The sequence below is a fragment of the Zootermopsis nevadensis genome, unplaced genomic scaffold (assembly GCF_977971745.1).
Source record: "Zootermopsis nevadensis isolate Lab colony 2312 unplaced genomic scaffold, Znev_1.0 Znev_ptg000002l, whole genome shotgun sequence".
Classification (NCBI taxonomy): domain Eukaryota; kingdom Metazoa; phylum Arthropoda; class Insecta; order Blattodea; family Termopsidae; genus Zootermopsis; species Zootermopsis nevadensis.
This window is the reverse complement of record NW_028259134.1, coordinates 14,208,460-14,223,650: the sequence shown is the minus strand read 5'-3', so window position 1 is coordinate 14,223,650 and position 15,191 is coordinate 14,208,460. Positions and strand designations below refer to the sequence as shown.

General features: G+C 35.7%; 3 protein-coding genes and 1 non-coding gene across 6 annotated transcripts in view; 1 reads left to right on the top strand and 3 right to left on the bottom strand.

Moving 5' to 3' along the window:
- LOC110836614 (14 kDa phosphohistidine phosphatase-like) overlaps positions 1-2,509 on the bottom strand; it is a 143,915-nt gene extending 141,406 nt beyond the window's left edge. The window contains exons 1-2 of one of the 3 annotated variants that reach the window (XM_087350389.1): positions 2,362-2,509; positions 858-1,046 (exon numbers count right to left, since the gene is read on the bottom strand). In XM_087350389.1, the coding sequence (XP_087206515.1) occupies positions 858-1,046; positions 2,362-2,398 (226 nt within the window). In that variant the 5' untranslated portion in view covers positions 2,399-2,509. The other 2 variants (XM_087350398.1, XM_022078000.2) reach the window with 2 other exon arrangements.
- A 738-nt stretch (positions 2,510-3,247) lies between these two features.
- On the top strand, positions 3,248-5,378 carry LOC110836622 (pseudouridylate synthase TRUB2, mitochondrial). Its single transcript, XM_022078023.1, has 5 exons — positions 3,248-3,468; positions 3,556-3,747; positions 3,953-4,169; positions 4,598-4,734; positions 4,990-5,378. The coding sequence occupies exons 1-5, from the start codon at positions 3,345-3,347 to the stop codon at positions 5,298-5,300; spliced, it is 981 nt and encodes a 326-aa protein (XP_021933715.1). The 5' UTR covers positions 3,248-3,344; the 3' UTR covers positions 5,301-5,378.
- Positions 5,379-9,145: 3,767 nt separating this feature from the next.
- On the bottom strand, positions 9,146-14,149 carry RpL5 (ribosomal protein L5). The gene is made up of 6 exons (XM_022078008.2): positions 13,993-14,149; positions 13,274-13,459; positions 12,628-12,762; positions 11,658-11,860; positions 9,594-9,771; positions 9,146-9,404 (listed from the first exon to the last, which is right to left on the bottom strand). Exons 1-6 carry the CDS (start codon positions 13,993-13,995, stop codon positions 9,207-9,209), a joined length of 903 nt encoding a protein of 300 aa, XP_021933700.1. The 5' UTR covers positions 13,996-14,149; the 3' UTR covers positions 9,146-9,206.
- LOC147875075 (small nucleolar RNA SNORD36) lies at positions 11,937-12,014 on the bottom strand. Its single transcript, XR_015537642.1, has one exon. It is a non-coding gene; the product is annotated as a small nucleolar RNA SNORD36 (small nucleolar RNA).
- Positions 14,150-15,191: the final 1,042 nt, after the last annotated feature.

The following is a 15,191-nucleotide window of genomic DNA, read 5'->3' as shown; positions in this document are numbered from 1 at the left end:
TACAGGACCTAGCAAGGACTTAGCTCCAGTTTGCTCGTTGAATCCTACTGGTAGTAGAAGGAGGGATATAAAGACCTAGTCTAAAGCATGGAACAATGGCTGCACAGCAACACAGTGCCACACCTTACTAAAGACATGAGTGATTTATCAGAATGTGCTTTTAACTGGAATATATTGGACTGACCAAAGTTCCTGTTATATTAGCAGGAAACTTTCCTCTTTGTCCACATAACCAATAATCAAAGACAGACCTTCATTTCTTAATAAGGTGCAGTAGTTGGGTGGGAGGCTAGCAATCCTCACTATATGAAACAACCATGTTATTAAATATCACAGGACCTCAAGACTTGGATGGGTTCTTCACATTCCATGTAATCAGATGCAATTAACATAATTTAAAGTGGATACAACATTGTTAAATAAGCCGTCACAGTGGCCGCGCAGTCTGAGGCGTGGGCCTTGTGCCGCTCAGACACTGGGACTGTGGGTTCGAATCTTAATCAAGGCGTGGATGTTTGTCCGTGTCATTCTGTGTTGTGCTGTCCTGTGTACAGGTAGAGGCCTTGCGACGAGCTGATCATTTGACCAAGAAGTCCTACCAAATGTCTAATAGATCAAGCAAACCTCCAAAGAGAGGAAAAAAGCAGACCCTGCCAAAGCGGGACAAATGCTAAAGAAGAAAAAAAAGCATTGTTAAATAACCTACACATCAGCCAAACATTTACTGGCACACACATCAATAAAGAATCATTAAGAAGATACTAATTTCTTATAACAGAGCAGAATTCCAATAATTAACAACAAAGCTGTCACAGTAACAAAAAACCCTGTATTATGAAAATTGTTCCATGTCTTACCATGATATTCACCCCACTTGAAGCCACGGACAACGGTTTTGACCTCTTCTGAAGAATCTGCTTTCTTTCCACCATATACTTTGATCAGAACATATTTGAATGTACCATCTGGATCAATTTCAACATCAGGAATACTTTCCAACTTTTCTGATGTCATTGAGAACACTCGTGCACTAACTATACTAATACCTGAAACAAAGACATTCTGTAATGTAATTGAGATACATGATCCTTCATTTCCAAATTCAAAAGTAGCATGTCTTTGCTACAAAATTAATGAAGAATACAGTTGATGTTAAATTGCATCTGAATGGTTTGCTTTTATAAGTTTAAGTCCAAAGTTCCCATCCTGAACTGTATGAAGATGATTACTGAAGTCAGAATGATAACAGAAAATCAACCATGTACACAAAATACTATTTTATACTATCTTCTACAAGAAAAGAAGCAACAATTTTCCGTGTAACCAAATGCTTTTTTTTACCTCTAGTGAATCAAAATGTGATGCCTATCTGTTAAATGTTTCAATTCCAAGCATTTTGTTTATAACTGATATACAAGACCCATGCTGAAATATGTAACAAAACAATGGTTTGGAAAAACTAACCAACACCACTTCATTTCCAACAAAATGTCATATATATTTCATGTTTCATACATATTACATATATGATCTTCTACTTAGCATTTTTAATTATATTAAATAAACAAAAATTAATCTCAAATAAAAGTCTGACAGCTACTTTGTTAGTGGCATGTAATTTAAGTAAAATGTAAACACTGTCCACACGGATGTAGAGCTCCATGCACCCGTAACCTCAGATCTTGAGTAAGCAGACCAGTAACCTAGATGCTTTACTCTCAATATGGTTGCATGAGTCCAGAGCTAGACAGGACATGGGGGCAAACAGAAAAACTGCTGCTCCCTTTGAGAATCAAACTCGTCATCCAGCCCATAACCAGTCACTGAACTGGTAAGGGCAATTCAAAGTGTTCATCACATCTTAATCAAAGGCATTCGATAAATAAACACAATTATCACAAACAGATAACGTTCGGCACACTTACAAGCTAAATACTTTCCAAGTATTTTCCAGTCAATACTAGAAAATTATTTTGCCGCCAAGAAATTTGAAAGGGTCGAATTAGCACAGATCGTTAATCTAGGGGCCGCATACAGGCTATATTCTCAGAGTTCCTGACATTCACTCCACAAACGCTAAACGACAAACATAAAATAAAAAACGGCACGTATGGAACTTGTATCTCTTTTCGCTTCGTTCGATGCCTGAATTTTCGCAACTTAATTCAATCCAATGTTCAGTAATGTAATCTAGCGGTGACACTGAGAAACACTTACGAATGTCATGTGGGAAATCACCAAAATTAACAACTGCAAACCCTTTCTCACGACAAAATGCACTAAGTCTTGAAGTATGTAAGGTCTTTTACATGTATGAATGACAACTCACAATAATGCACAAATCTAAACAATAAAAGTTACCTTTAAATAACCGTCGGAGGCTCAAGACAGTCACCATTAATACTGAACTATATGTTTAGATCATCGTAACCTCCGTATGGTTCTGAAATTTACAGGTCACAGAGATTAGTCACAGATATTTCAATTTTTTGGTAGCGTCAAACTAACTCTTTCACAATCTACAACAATGTACCGAATTATTTCTTTCGCAACATATATGTTTATGTAACCTTCAATTACGGATGAAACTAAGTCGTCGAAGTAGGATAAACTCTTGTGATTTAAATATATACGTTTATTTCATTTGAATTTGAAGTTTATTAAGAAAATATTTCCCCAGCCTGATTCGGGGAGGAAATAGTAAATGATTTCATTCTCATTATGCATTGTAATCTTGGTGTAATGTGTTCGGTAATTAGCCGACCATGACCTAGGCATTCCGTATTTTTTCTCAGATGTAAGACAAATGCCAAGATATATGATAGGGGCATATCCCACCTACCCCAAAACGTCGAGACCTCCAACAAAAGATCCCCCACCATAACGGCGTGGTCATACAAAGGTGATCCCAACTCTTACGGGTTCAACTTTCAAGTAAAATTATTTTCGCAAAGGAGATCGATGTGATCACTCTCCTCCAGCAAAGATAGGCCGTAGTCAAGGTCTTCAGCCAAGAAGAAAAATCCGTTAGTGTAGGCATATCAAACGTTAATGGCAGTCTTCTGGACGGTATCGTCTACACATCAAACGTTATAGCTTGTTAGACAGTTAAGCAATTTCAGCTATACCTTTCTTCGCAGGAACGGACAATCTGTTAGCATCACAGATTGGTTGGTATATCTGTGTTGCTATAGTCAAAGTTTAGTACATGCCCATGACTCCGCCCTCAGATTTCTGGTTGGTAAGTTGGTTATGTGATAAAGTTTGAACAAATGAGATATGTATATGGCGTAAATTCATTTGAATTATGAAAAGCGAAAGAAAGCGAATAACATTTGTTTAAAATGGTGTATGTGTCAAAGGCGCCTACAGTATGGAACTTATTAAAAGGCGTTGTTTGCATCTACAAACCAGCTGGAATTACAGCTGCTTACGTGCGAAAGATATTACTTGGAAATATTTGCAGAGGTGGGCATTTTCTAACCTAAGTGTTCCGAATCATTCACACTAATGTATGCCTATTACGATTGTTTAATTTCAATTTTTCTTCGACAGACTTATGCGAGTTAGAAACTCGACCGCCAGCAAGTCATGTCTTTATAGAAGGCAATCCGTCAACCTCATTGAATGTTCATGTTTCCCCGAGTTTTGCTGATCATCCCCTTGTTGTTGGTCCAAGGTATCAGCCAGATGATTTTCGTTGTACATGGGGTGCTCCCATTGGAAAAAATATTTCAGGGGTGTTTGGTATGTAATCACTTTATATCATCACATTATTACATTGCAAGTTGCAGAATAATTTATAGTTTTTTCAGTCTGTCTTCATTTTGTAAGTGATTAAAATTAGAATACATATAAAATTTTAAGTCCTGTGCAGGTCATGTCATACATAAGGCTTGTTTAATAACCTATGATTTTGGTGACTCAAAATCATATTAACTTTTCATTTCAGTCTTGGGTTTAAATGAAGGTAACAAAATTGTTAAGAATTTACACATGCAGCGGCCCACTAGAGTCTTCCGACTGAAGGGTTTACTAGGGCAGGCAACAGATACTTATTTCAGCGATGGCAAAGTAGTGGAGAAAGCAACATTCCGGCATGTGAATAGATCAAAATTAGATACATTAGTTGCATCTATACAAGCTGCACATCAGAAACAAATGTTTCAGTAAGTATCACCATCATATATTATGAAACAGCATAATTTAATTATCATAAATTGGGATATTAAAAATAGACTACTTGACTGCTTTCAAAACAACTGCTAATTATAATAATTTCTTTATGTTCATCTAAATCTTAAAAGAAAATGTTCCATGTAAGTTGATTATAAAACTTCAGGACACAATCAGTCCAGGCTTGCATATCATAATTTGATTCTTTATGAAGAAAGGAAACTACCATCACCAAGTGACTCACCTATCTAGGCATTTGAGGCAAGAAAACAATGCCAGTATGAGTGTGCACTGGTAGAACACATTTTCTTTTCCTTGTTAGCATAAGCCCATGCTTCAGAAGTACAAGAGCTGTGTCAGTTATGGATACCAAATGTTCCATCATATGAGTACCAATTAAGTTTCTTGATGTGTTATTCAGCCAGAGTGGTGTCGACATACAGAGCCAAACAGCATATGAACTAGCAGTACAAGGCCTGATCAAACCAGCAAACAGTAAAATTCCAATACTATATGGTATAAAGTGCATTCACTTTGAGCCACCAAATTTTACAATAGGTATGTGTTCTATGCAACTTAGATATTACGTCCCTAACAAAGTCCATGAGTATGTATATTCACAATATACCTATTTTGTATATATCTTTGGTGAACACCTACCAAGTCTTAGATATACATGCATGATGGTTTATCATTTCCCAGTAATAAATATGAAATGTTGTGGATTTGTGTTACATTGCAGAAGTGCATTTTCCAAAGTTACTAAACTTTACCTTACCTAAAATATAAATATTCTCCTTACAATTTTTTCAGAGGTGCAGTGTATAAATGAACACGAGGTCTACCTGAAGACACTGGTGCACGATATAGGGATGAAGCTGCACAGTGTTGCCACATGTACAAGTATACAATGCATCCGCTATGACAGCTTTACACTGGAACATGCACTACTACGTAAACACTGGACACTTCAGCACTTAATGGACAGCATGTCTGAAAGCAGTAGATTACTTAAGGAGACCGAAGCAGATAAAAGGCAGAAATCAGCTTTTCTAGTTAAGAGTGATATGAGCAGGCTTAAAGCACCTGTTGTGAATAATGATGAAATAGAGACTTTATACTGACAAGAAATCTCAAAACCACTTGTTAACCTGTACAAGGTGATCCATATGGGTTCAATAAAAAATGTTTTTAGACAGCAACTTGTACAACTCAGTACTGACTCCACCTACAAAGATGCAAAAAATGGGAGATTATGATTAAGACTCTTTTAGCATCTGCTATGGTGGGGGCAACAAAAACCTCCAAAATATCTGTAAACTTCTACCAGACTGCATGGTGTAAGCCAAAAGACAGCCATCTTCATTAAACAGATAGGTTGCTACTCTGCAGTCTCAATCATCCTTGATTTTCCTCAACTGCAGCACACATACAGCAAGTATTGCATAACAAATTTAATAGACTCATGAGCAACATAAGTGTAGTACCACTTACTGCTTTAATTACACTTGTCAGCAACACACAACTGGTATTGGACAAATGCATTTCAATCTACATCTTATGTCAATGCACAGGATAGTCATTAATATCCTTCAGTAAGAGAGAGAGCCATTTCTTTATTCCTGCTTTTCCAGACACATAAAAATATCTGTGTGAGTAGTCACTTTTACCATCTTTTCTGCAAAAAGCTTGTACTTGAAATATTGTTCCTGTAAATGGAATCTTAACACTTAAAAACACTCCCAAGCTTTGGGGGGGAGAGATAAGGCATTCAGACCAGGTCCCCCATATTTTATTCAAATTCTATAACATTTCTTTAATGATTCTTGTGTAACTTCAGCAACTGGTGTTCTCTCTTCAGTTTAATTTTTTATTCACATTTGCTGTTTCATTTTGAAATTACTACTGCAACTAGGCAGTATTGTAAGAGAATGTCAAACAGACAACAAATCAGAAACTTATTGTTTCAGATTGTGAGAACAAATTTTTATTAGTGGCTTTTTGGTCTATACATGATGCTGACCCACTTTTAGTGCCCCCCCCCCATGAAACCCCATTTTCCTTACAGTGCAGAAAATCCAAAAGTTTTCATGAAGTTTCTCTTCGTGACAAAATAAACTGGTGTTTGGTATACAATAAGTACATGCAGGAAAACTGGATGTATCTTTTACAATACATGGCACACACAATTTTGGAAGCACTACCAGGGGTTTTTCATGATCACATTATTAGCCATGGTTTATGGCCACCACTATCTCCTGATTTAACACCTTGTAACTTTTGTGTGTAGGGAAGATTAAAGATAAATCCAGTCTGAAAGAACTAAGAAATAACATTCACTACTAAGACCTCATCAATTTTTGGGGAAGTTACTGGACTCTGCAAGCACACCTAATGATGCATTTGGTCAGGACAGCAACATTTTCATCACCTACTATATGGCACTGGTGAGTTTCCATCACATTTTCTGAAAGTTATTCTCACAGTAACAGCTTATTGTCAAGCTAAGACTACATTCACCGACTGCTATCCCTGCAGAAACATGGCAGGTTGGATCTTTGCTTAGCAGTTAAACAGGTATAAATTCAATCTGTAGATTCCCAGGCACTAGCATGAAACTAAATTAAGATTGTTCTGTAGCTTAATGATGACAAAAAAAATTCCATATATGGCAATCTTCTTGATAGTTTTTCATTGCTTGACTTACACATCTGGCCATAAATCAATCAAGTTGAGAATAGCTGTATTGTTTTGTGCCAGTGAACTTTAATAAGAAGGAAGCAAGGTCAGATCATTTCATTAACTTTGCCATTGGTACACAAGCAGCTGCGAGTGAAAGGAATGCCACAAAATGCAGTAATGTCATAGATAATGCACCAGAGAACCAAGTAAATAATGTCCTGAAATCAGATGCCATGTGTGAGAGGTCATGCACAGAATGTATGGTAAAGCCAACAACTGTTAGCAAGTCATGGTGAAAAAAATATTTCAATTGCTGAGTTAGCTAAACATTCTGCAAAACAAAGAAGACTATGAAAATGCTGCCTGTGGAAACAACATACACTACTCATACTAACCCAGGCTATGAAGTGCTGGAAAATGTAGACACTATTGCTATAAGGGCACAAGGGAAAGCAAATCAGATAAAGGACTAAACAAGACTGACTCCAGAAAAGCATGTAAGCTCTTGAATGGGCTAAGGATTTACTGAATTACATGAAGCAACAAAATGACATCTCTGATAAGCAGGCCAAGAATAACAAAGAAAAAAAAAGCCTTTCATACAAAACCAGATTCAAAGTGCATATCCAAGACATTAGACTCAACGTAGCAAAATCAAAATACACTAGACCACAGACATGAATATGGCCCCACAGAAGATATCATGGACATATTAAAAATAGCCTTAAAAGGCAAAATGCTTGATATTTTAGAAAAATTCCACATCTATAAAACTAGCAAAAAGCAAATCATAAAATGAGCAGTACACCCACGACTCCAATGTGTTATTTGACCTGGCAATTATCAGGAACAAAGTGTAATATCGTTTGCAACAGATGGCCACACTGGTTTGTCAGAATGATTAAAAACCCTGCACACTTTCAAAAAACTGACAGTAACACCCACACAACACTGAAGTTCACAGGCACAGACAACGCAGACACAGCTCACCATAGACCAACAACGGAAATCAGGCCAGTGGACATAAAGCAAAGTACTCAATTTAGATAATACGCCAACTCTTGTGCAATTAACATCCAGTGTATTACATAAAGTATGGTTTTGAAAAGTGCAACCTTTAATGCTTTATAACAAACCATCATCATATGAACTGTATGATTTAATATGAATTAATATGTTCGCCACTGATGACCTCTTGAGGTCAAAACGTGTTTGGCACCAAGTGTCTTTTCAAGTGTAAACAGTTTTGAAGATTTCTGTCTTCTGGGTTGTTGCGCTGTGTAGTCTGGCCGATGTTTACCAACGTTTTAGAAGTCATACTGCCTCTGTCATCAGGGCGATGCAGTATGACCTCTGAAACATTGGTAAACATCTACCAGACTACACAGCGCAACAACCCAGAAGACAGAAATCTTCATACTCACTGCTGTGAAAACCTCAAATCTTACAGAGTAAACAGTTTTGTTTAAATGCATGATTTTATATATCAATACACTGCACAGTGTACAAGGTTTCAATTCTTTGATACAAAAGTATGACACTGAAGTGCATCAACTTTTACTTTCGTTTTCATATATGTTAATGAAAGTTGAGATGTGTAATTAATAAAAGTTACAGTACAATGTGGAAAACAAGTTTAAAGGACTACTTCACAGTAATAATTGACTTTAGGTTGAATTTAAATGCAGCATGGGTACTAAGCATTTCCAAGTTTTTGGATTAACTATTGTTTTTAATCTCATGTGCTATTTGGAAGGGAACTATCCATCAATGCTGATAGAATTCAATGTACAATTATGCTATACCATACTTGCTTCAACTATTAATTTAAAGAATATTTTAAATTATCTATAACTATAATGTCCAGAGAAGGATGTATCAGTGGTATAAGCTGAAATGAATCAGGCATGAGAAAAATATCAGTATCTTACACAAATTTAGTATGAAAGGGAGAGTACATACATAAATACAGTATTTGAAGTCGGCCCTCTGTTCATGTCGACGAGAGCCCTTGCATGTCTCAATTACCAATCTTTATACACAGGGTGGGTGGGAAGTAAGTAGGCATTGAGAAATGGTTATAACCTCTATATTTCCAATGTATAGCGATTATTTAATGCCTACTTACTTCCCACCCGCCCTGCACTTTTACCTTTGCACAGAAACCTGGTTTCAAAAATATTCCACAACATAATTATATTTACAGGAACATTTCATGTGGATGAAACTGGAGCAAAATCAGAAAGGATTATCCATTGTATTATATGCCTTTTATACTTTCACAGAATTCATCATCAAACTGACTTTATTCTCAAATATCTTCAGTAATTCATCATTAAACAACACTTTTAGGCATCAACCTCCCCAGCTTCCAACTTCTTCTTCCATGATTCTTTCTTCTGGGCAATCCTGTTCTTACGTTCAGATAAGCTCAACTTAGCCCTGTTCCATCTCTTCTTAACAATACCTGAGGTGTCTTTCTGCTTTTTAACTCGAGCTGGGTCAGCCCGAATGGTTTCATGTGCTTTTTTATATATACTCTCAATCTGTAAAATACAGGGATATAATGTAAAATATGGTATATTCCACAGGTTCAAGTATTTTTTCCATTTAAATTAAATGCAAGAAGGAACAGCAGAAAAAAGAAGGTAGTACTGTATACAAACAGAAAACATGAATTCTAATGGAAACAATCCAGACTTTGTTAATAATTCATGTCAAGGCCATGTACTCACATTATCTGCCTCAATGCCAAGTTTAATATAATTAGAAAACTGGCGCTTGTATGCTTCATCATCATTTTCTGCTAGCTGACGCATGTACTCAGCAACATGTTGACCAAGTATGTGCTTTCTGTGCACCTCTGCATTAAATTCTTTAGTCTCCGGATCATAACCAGGAAAGCGTTTGGTGCTGAAACACAATACTGCATCTAAGATTTAAAAAATTAATTTGGCAATGCAGCAAAGACAAAAAACTTCTATAAATTCATTATGTGGGCAACTCTATAAAAGGAAAATAAGTTAAGCTGGATAATGAAATGAGGTTCCATTAGCTAAATCATGATAATTTTGTCACACCTAAACCACTTTCAAAACAATTTTATTTTGTATCAAATATGTGCAATCAACAACGCATGAAATGTATCACTACTACTTACTTGAAATCAATTACATATCACGATTATCTTTGTCTATACTTTACAACAAACTGATACCCCTGTAATCAGAAAAAAACATTTTCTAAGACTTGATCACCAGAACCCATATTCTTTTGTTGAGATCAAACTACTGTACTTTCTAAAATATCCTGCATCTCCTACAAGACTGCAACCAAATATTGGTGTGCAGCTGATTTATGGAAGGATGGTAACACTATCCATTCCAGTGTGCCACCTTAACTTTTCCAACTTCCTTTTCATTTCAGGTACTAACGTGCCAAACCACAACCACACACACCCACAGCGTACAAACAGATGTTAATCTACGAGATACTGTGCATATGTTAGATTAAATGTAACAAAGATGTGCACTCATGAACTCTCATGATTGGAAACTACGCTGCTGGCAGAGAATACATTAATAAAAGTTATGCAAGAGGCTGGAGAAAGAAAAGATACAACACTGCATTGTAGTGTTAAAAGGCTTTTTGTAGCCAGAAGGCAAAATATCCTCTTTAAACAGACAGACTGGCCTGTGAATAAATGGGAAGCAGATGTTTGGGTGCATAGCATCACCTGAAATGTGGTAGTTAACTTCGCACTGACAAAAGAACACAGAATCCAAAATTTCAAGATCCAAAGACGAATGATGAGGTAACAAGAAAATCAGTGAAGAAGAGTAATGGTAAACATTATATACAATTATCTTTATCTCACACAATTCTCAGTTAGAGGAAGTAGGATTTGAATAATAAAACCGCGACATGACATTTCATGTTGAAGGATAATCAGATCCTGGAATATGTAAGACTTTAGCAAAAATAAATGAAGAATACCACATATAAATTTCAAAATACTTCATATTAAGTATACTTACATGTACATAAATGCACAAGGCTAATGAAAGCAATTCATCTTTTATTGACATTGTTTTTTTTCTTCATAACCAAAATTAACTAGAAAGAACCAATCAGTCTGCCAAAACATCAAAGGCACTCTGTTGTTTCAAAAGCAAACACCACAGAACAAAGAACTTGTTAAATGATGCAGCTGATGTTAAACAGAAGCTCAGTCTCGTCATCATTTCATCATAATGGTTCTTGCCACTACATACATACAAAAATCAAATTATTCTTTCCCATGTATATAAAAATATACTGTTACAAACTTATATTCTGCCACCTACAATCTGCTTATGAACTGTGCCCAAGATTCAAACTTTACGCGGACCTGACAAAACGATGATCTGTAAATACACCATGAATTTCTTTCCTTTCAATAACCAACAGTATGCATGGGCCTTCTTGAAAGCTCACAAACAAGAACATTTCCCACTTTTGTAGACATGAAGGTTTATTAGAGAACACACAACACCTCACAACTGAGGCCTATCCTTAGCCAAGTAAATCCAGTAACATCCTCTCACCCTACGTATCTAAAACACAGTCAATTATTATCCTACCATCTACAGCAATTTCTCCCAAGTGGTATCTTCCTTTGAGATTTTTAGAATACAGTTTTGTATGTATTTCTCACCTCCACATCCATGTTGAATGTCAGACCCCTACAAGAACACAAATAAACTATGAAACTACTACTCTCATCACTGTGAAAAACCAATGTAACCATATACTTTTACCTATGAGGTATATTTAGGCCACCGTCAACAGCTCCTTTCATAGCACCGAAAACACGGGCACCTGTAGTAGTGCGCATTAGACCAACATCAAGATAGCATCGGAATGCAGCAGGGCCATCTTCCACAGCTTCTACATTGTACTCCTCACCTGTTACCTCAGTGCAGCCAAGGTATAATTTGTCTAGGCCTAGCTTCTTCAAGAGCTGTACCAAAGAAACAACAAACTTATGGAATTGTACATTGAACATGCAAGAAAATAATCTTCCTCCATTATCACAGGTTGTTCAGTATTAAAAAGCTCGTTCTCAAGTCAACAGCCACAATTTTTCTGTTGTACAGAAAATATCATCATTTCAACCTGTTAAATGAAGTAGCAATAAATGTCAAGTCACCATTTGAATGACAAGAAATCTATATTCTTTGTAAAAATTTCCATGGTGTATTCTTAGAATTAGAACTAAACAAAAAGTTTTCTGATTTTACATGCAAAAAAACCAAGTTTAGCATATTTATAGTTACAATTAATCTGTAATAAAAATACAGTATTTGTTGATAAATGTGGATAAAATATATAGTTAAGTAAAGCCAAGCAATAAAATAAGTAAACCTAAAAAAACGAAAGTAGTTTCTAGCAAGATCACTCCTCTACCTACATCACATCAAATCAAATAAAACATAGGCGGAATACTTTCACAAATTCTCAAGTCCGATATTGCACTGCATGTTTTCAAGAAAATCAGGTAAAAAATTAAACAAGGCCAAAGAAACACATAGCATGTTATAAATGCAACAGTGACAACAGCATATACATAATTTCTTTCCCTGCTTTCAGTAAAAATTAAACATTTATAATGTTCAAGCATACATCCAGAAATTCTGAACACAAATGTAAACTATTTGTTTGTTAGGGGAAAATGTTCAAGAGCATTACCATATAAAATAAACAAAATCGAGTTACAAACTGACTTACCCTACGGGCTAGCAGAAGACCTGTACAGTAAGCTGCAGCATAGTTCGTAAGCCCAACCTTTACTCCATAACGTGGCAGTTCATGACTATAAGCTGAACATAATATCATATCACCCTCTATACGTGAATATGCAACCTGCAAAAAGTTCATAAACCCTTCTATCATTCATAATACTAATATGTATCAAAGAAAATGGTGTTTTCATGTTTGGTTATAACTGGTATCTCAGCTGAGAAACTGCAGAATTATTCTTTTTAATTTCATAGTTTATTTAATGCTTTCTCAGTAACTCACACTATATGGCATCAAATGAGAGGATGATACTGAATAATGAAATGGAAAGGATGCGGAAGGAAGCAGTCACTGATGCACTGAAAATTAGGCTGCATAACACACAGGATATTCAAAGACAATGTGCAAACATATAGTACAACTCATGCTGGTAAAAAATCTGCTTTGCACTATTCACAACTGGTAAACTAGAAGTAATAATGGATGAAATATCACAGATCCAAATGAAATTACAGTTTCTGCAAACTACAAGGTCAAAGAGACAACAATTCACTCAATTACATAAACCAATACAATAAAGATTATTTATTGTATACGGAATCTGGAATCACACCAGTGCAAACTTCTCCCTTACCTGGCACGTGATATCCTTGTTCGAAAATCGAACTATAAGTCGATATTTGGGTGTGTTATATTTGTTCTTGTCTTGAATAGTAAGACGAAGACGTGCATAGTAGTCAGTCTTACCCTCACGGCGCCTTTTGAACTTCACTTGGAAGCGCTTGAAATACTGCTTATTCTTGACAACCTTCACGAAGCCCTGCAATATTATGTTCATTAACTACCAATAACATGTGCCCAACCACAAAATTGATATTCACTATGTTACTAAGCAATATGGGAAATCAAATTTGGTTAACCGAAGTTTAGAACCCCAACCTACAACTCTTCGAACGTAATAAATAAATTCTTCAATCCACCGTTACGTCTTTAAAAACCGCAGCCGACGAAAATTAAAATACATATTCCACACGCAATTAACGATGAAAGCAATGATTTTTTTACACTAAGCATCATCTTCTGATAAATATCGAATAAACAATAATCAATAAATAGTAACATTTAGGCGCTGTCACTTCTCAATTACAAGGTAAACGTGTATACGCTTACGCGTGCATTGTATATTTAACATATATAACAAAATCAGCCGCCATTTTCAATAGCAACACGTTGGCAAGCAACGTATCCTCAAATATCATTGAAATCCCAAGTACTGAAGTTCAAAATTCTGCAAATTTGCGTTCAATGCAATCAGAAACGCAAATAATTATCACTCTTTTTAAATTAACTCACCATCCTGGTTTAAAATCAAAATGTAAAGGTGCCCACAACCACTCACATACACGTAAAAACAGTCTTTTCTCAAAAGAACCTGCAAAGAAGAACATATCACGCGTGCGCACAACTACAACCCAATAACACAGATACTTTATCTGTGGTAAAGTATACTATCTCTGACATGTGCATACACCAACTACAGCGTCTATACTAACCTTATGAGAGCACTTCTACCATTTCACCTATTAAAAATTTCGCTTACAATCGTTTCATCTACATCACTCCATTATTTCGCCAACAGGTCATTTCACTCTTTTCTTCTATCCCACTTCAGAAATGTTGTATGGGTCAAAACTGTATCCTTGAATATTGTATCGCTCATTTTTTCCTTTGCATTTTATCTACATTTTTACATCGGACAAAACAAAATAATTACATTTTATCTAAATGCTCAAAGGATGTTTTATGTAAGGTATAATTATGCGAATACCATTCATTTGGATATGAATTTTTCATATGACTTACGAAATTAAAATAAAAATATATAATCTTACATTCTGTACTTTTACGTTTTAATAGGTTGGGATTGCGCTTTAGTTTGGGATTTAGGTTATCATGCCGATAAGTTTGGGTTTCAGTGTAACAATATTCCTATAAATTCCAGTATTTTCTAAAACTATCGTTCAACTCTCATAAAACTCTGAAGGGAAGACTACTTGAAAACCTAGACATAGATAGAATGACCACGGGTTTTACACAAACCAGTTGTTAGGTTATGAAGCGTCTATGAATAACGTCAGAAATAGAATTCAGTGGCGAGATCTTACGAGCACTGTAACGAACCGAATGACCACAGAAGAGGGGGAATTTGACTACCGTGGAATATTCAATAGAGTAAAGATTTATCGATATTTTATACTTTCATTAAATGGTGTTAGTGCTGCTACTATATCAAGAATTCACGTGCCTGAATGCAGATTACATGAAATAAAAAATATTTGCAATGTATACCTATGGAATTAAAAAAAAAAATTGTGATTTTATTCCTACTTGTTGCGTTCTGTCATGAAGGTTTAATTTAAAACGCTGAACTGCTATATTTCAAATTCCATAAAAATGTATTTTGACAGTAATAATTCTTGATTGGGTAAGGTACTTTGTTGTGCCTTCTGTTGTTATGGTAGTGAGAGGGGCACATCACTTTCTAGTCTTAT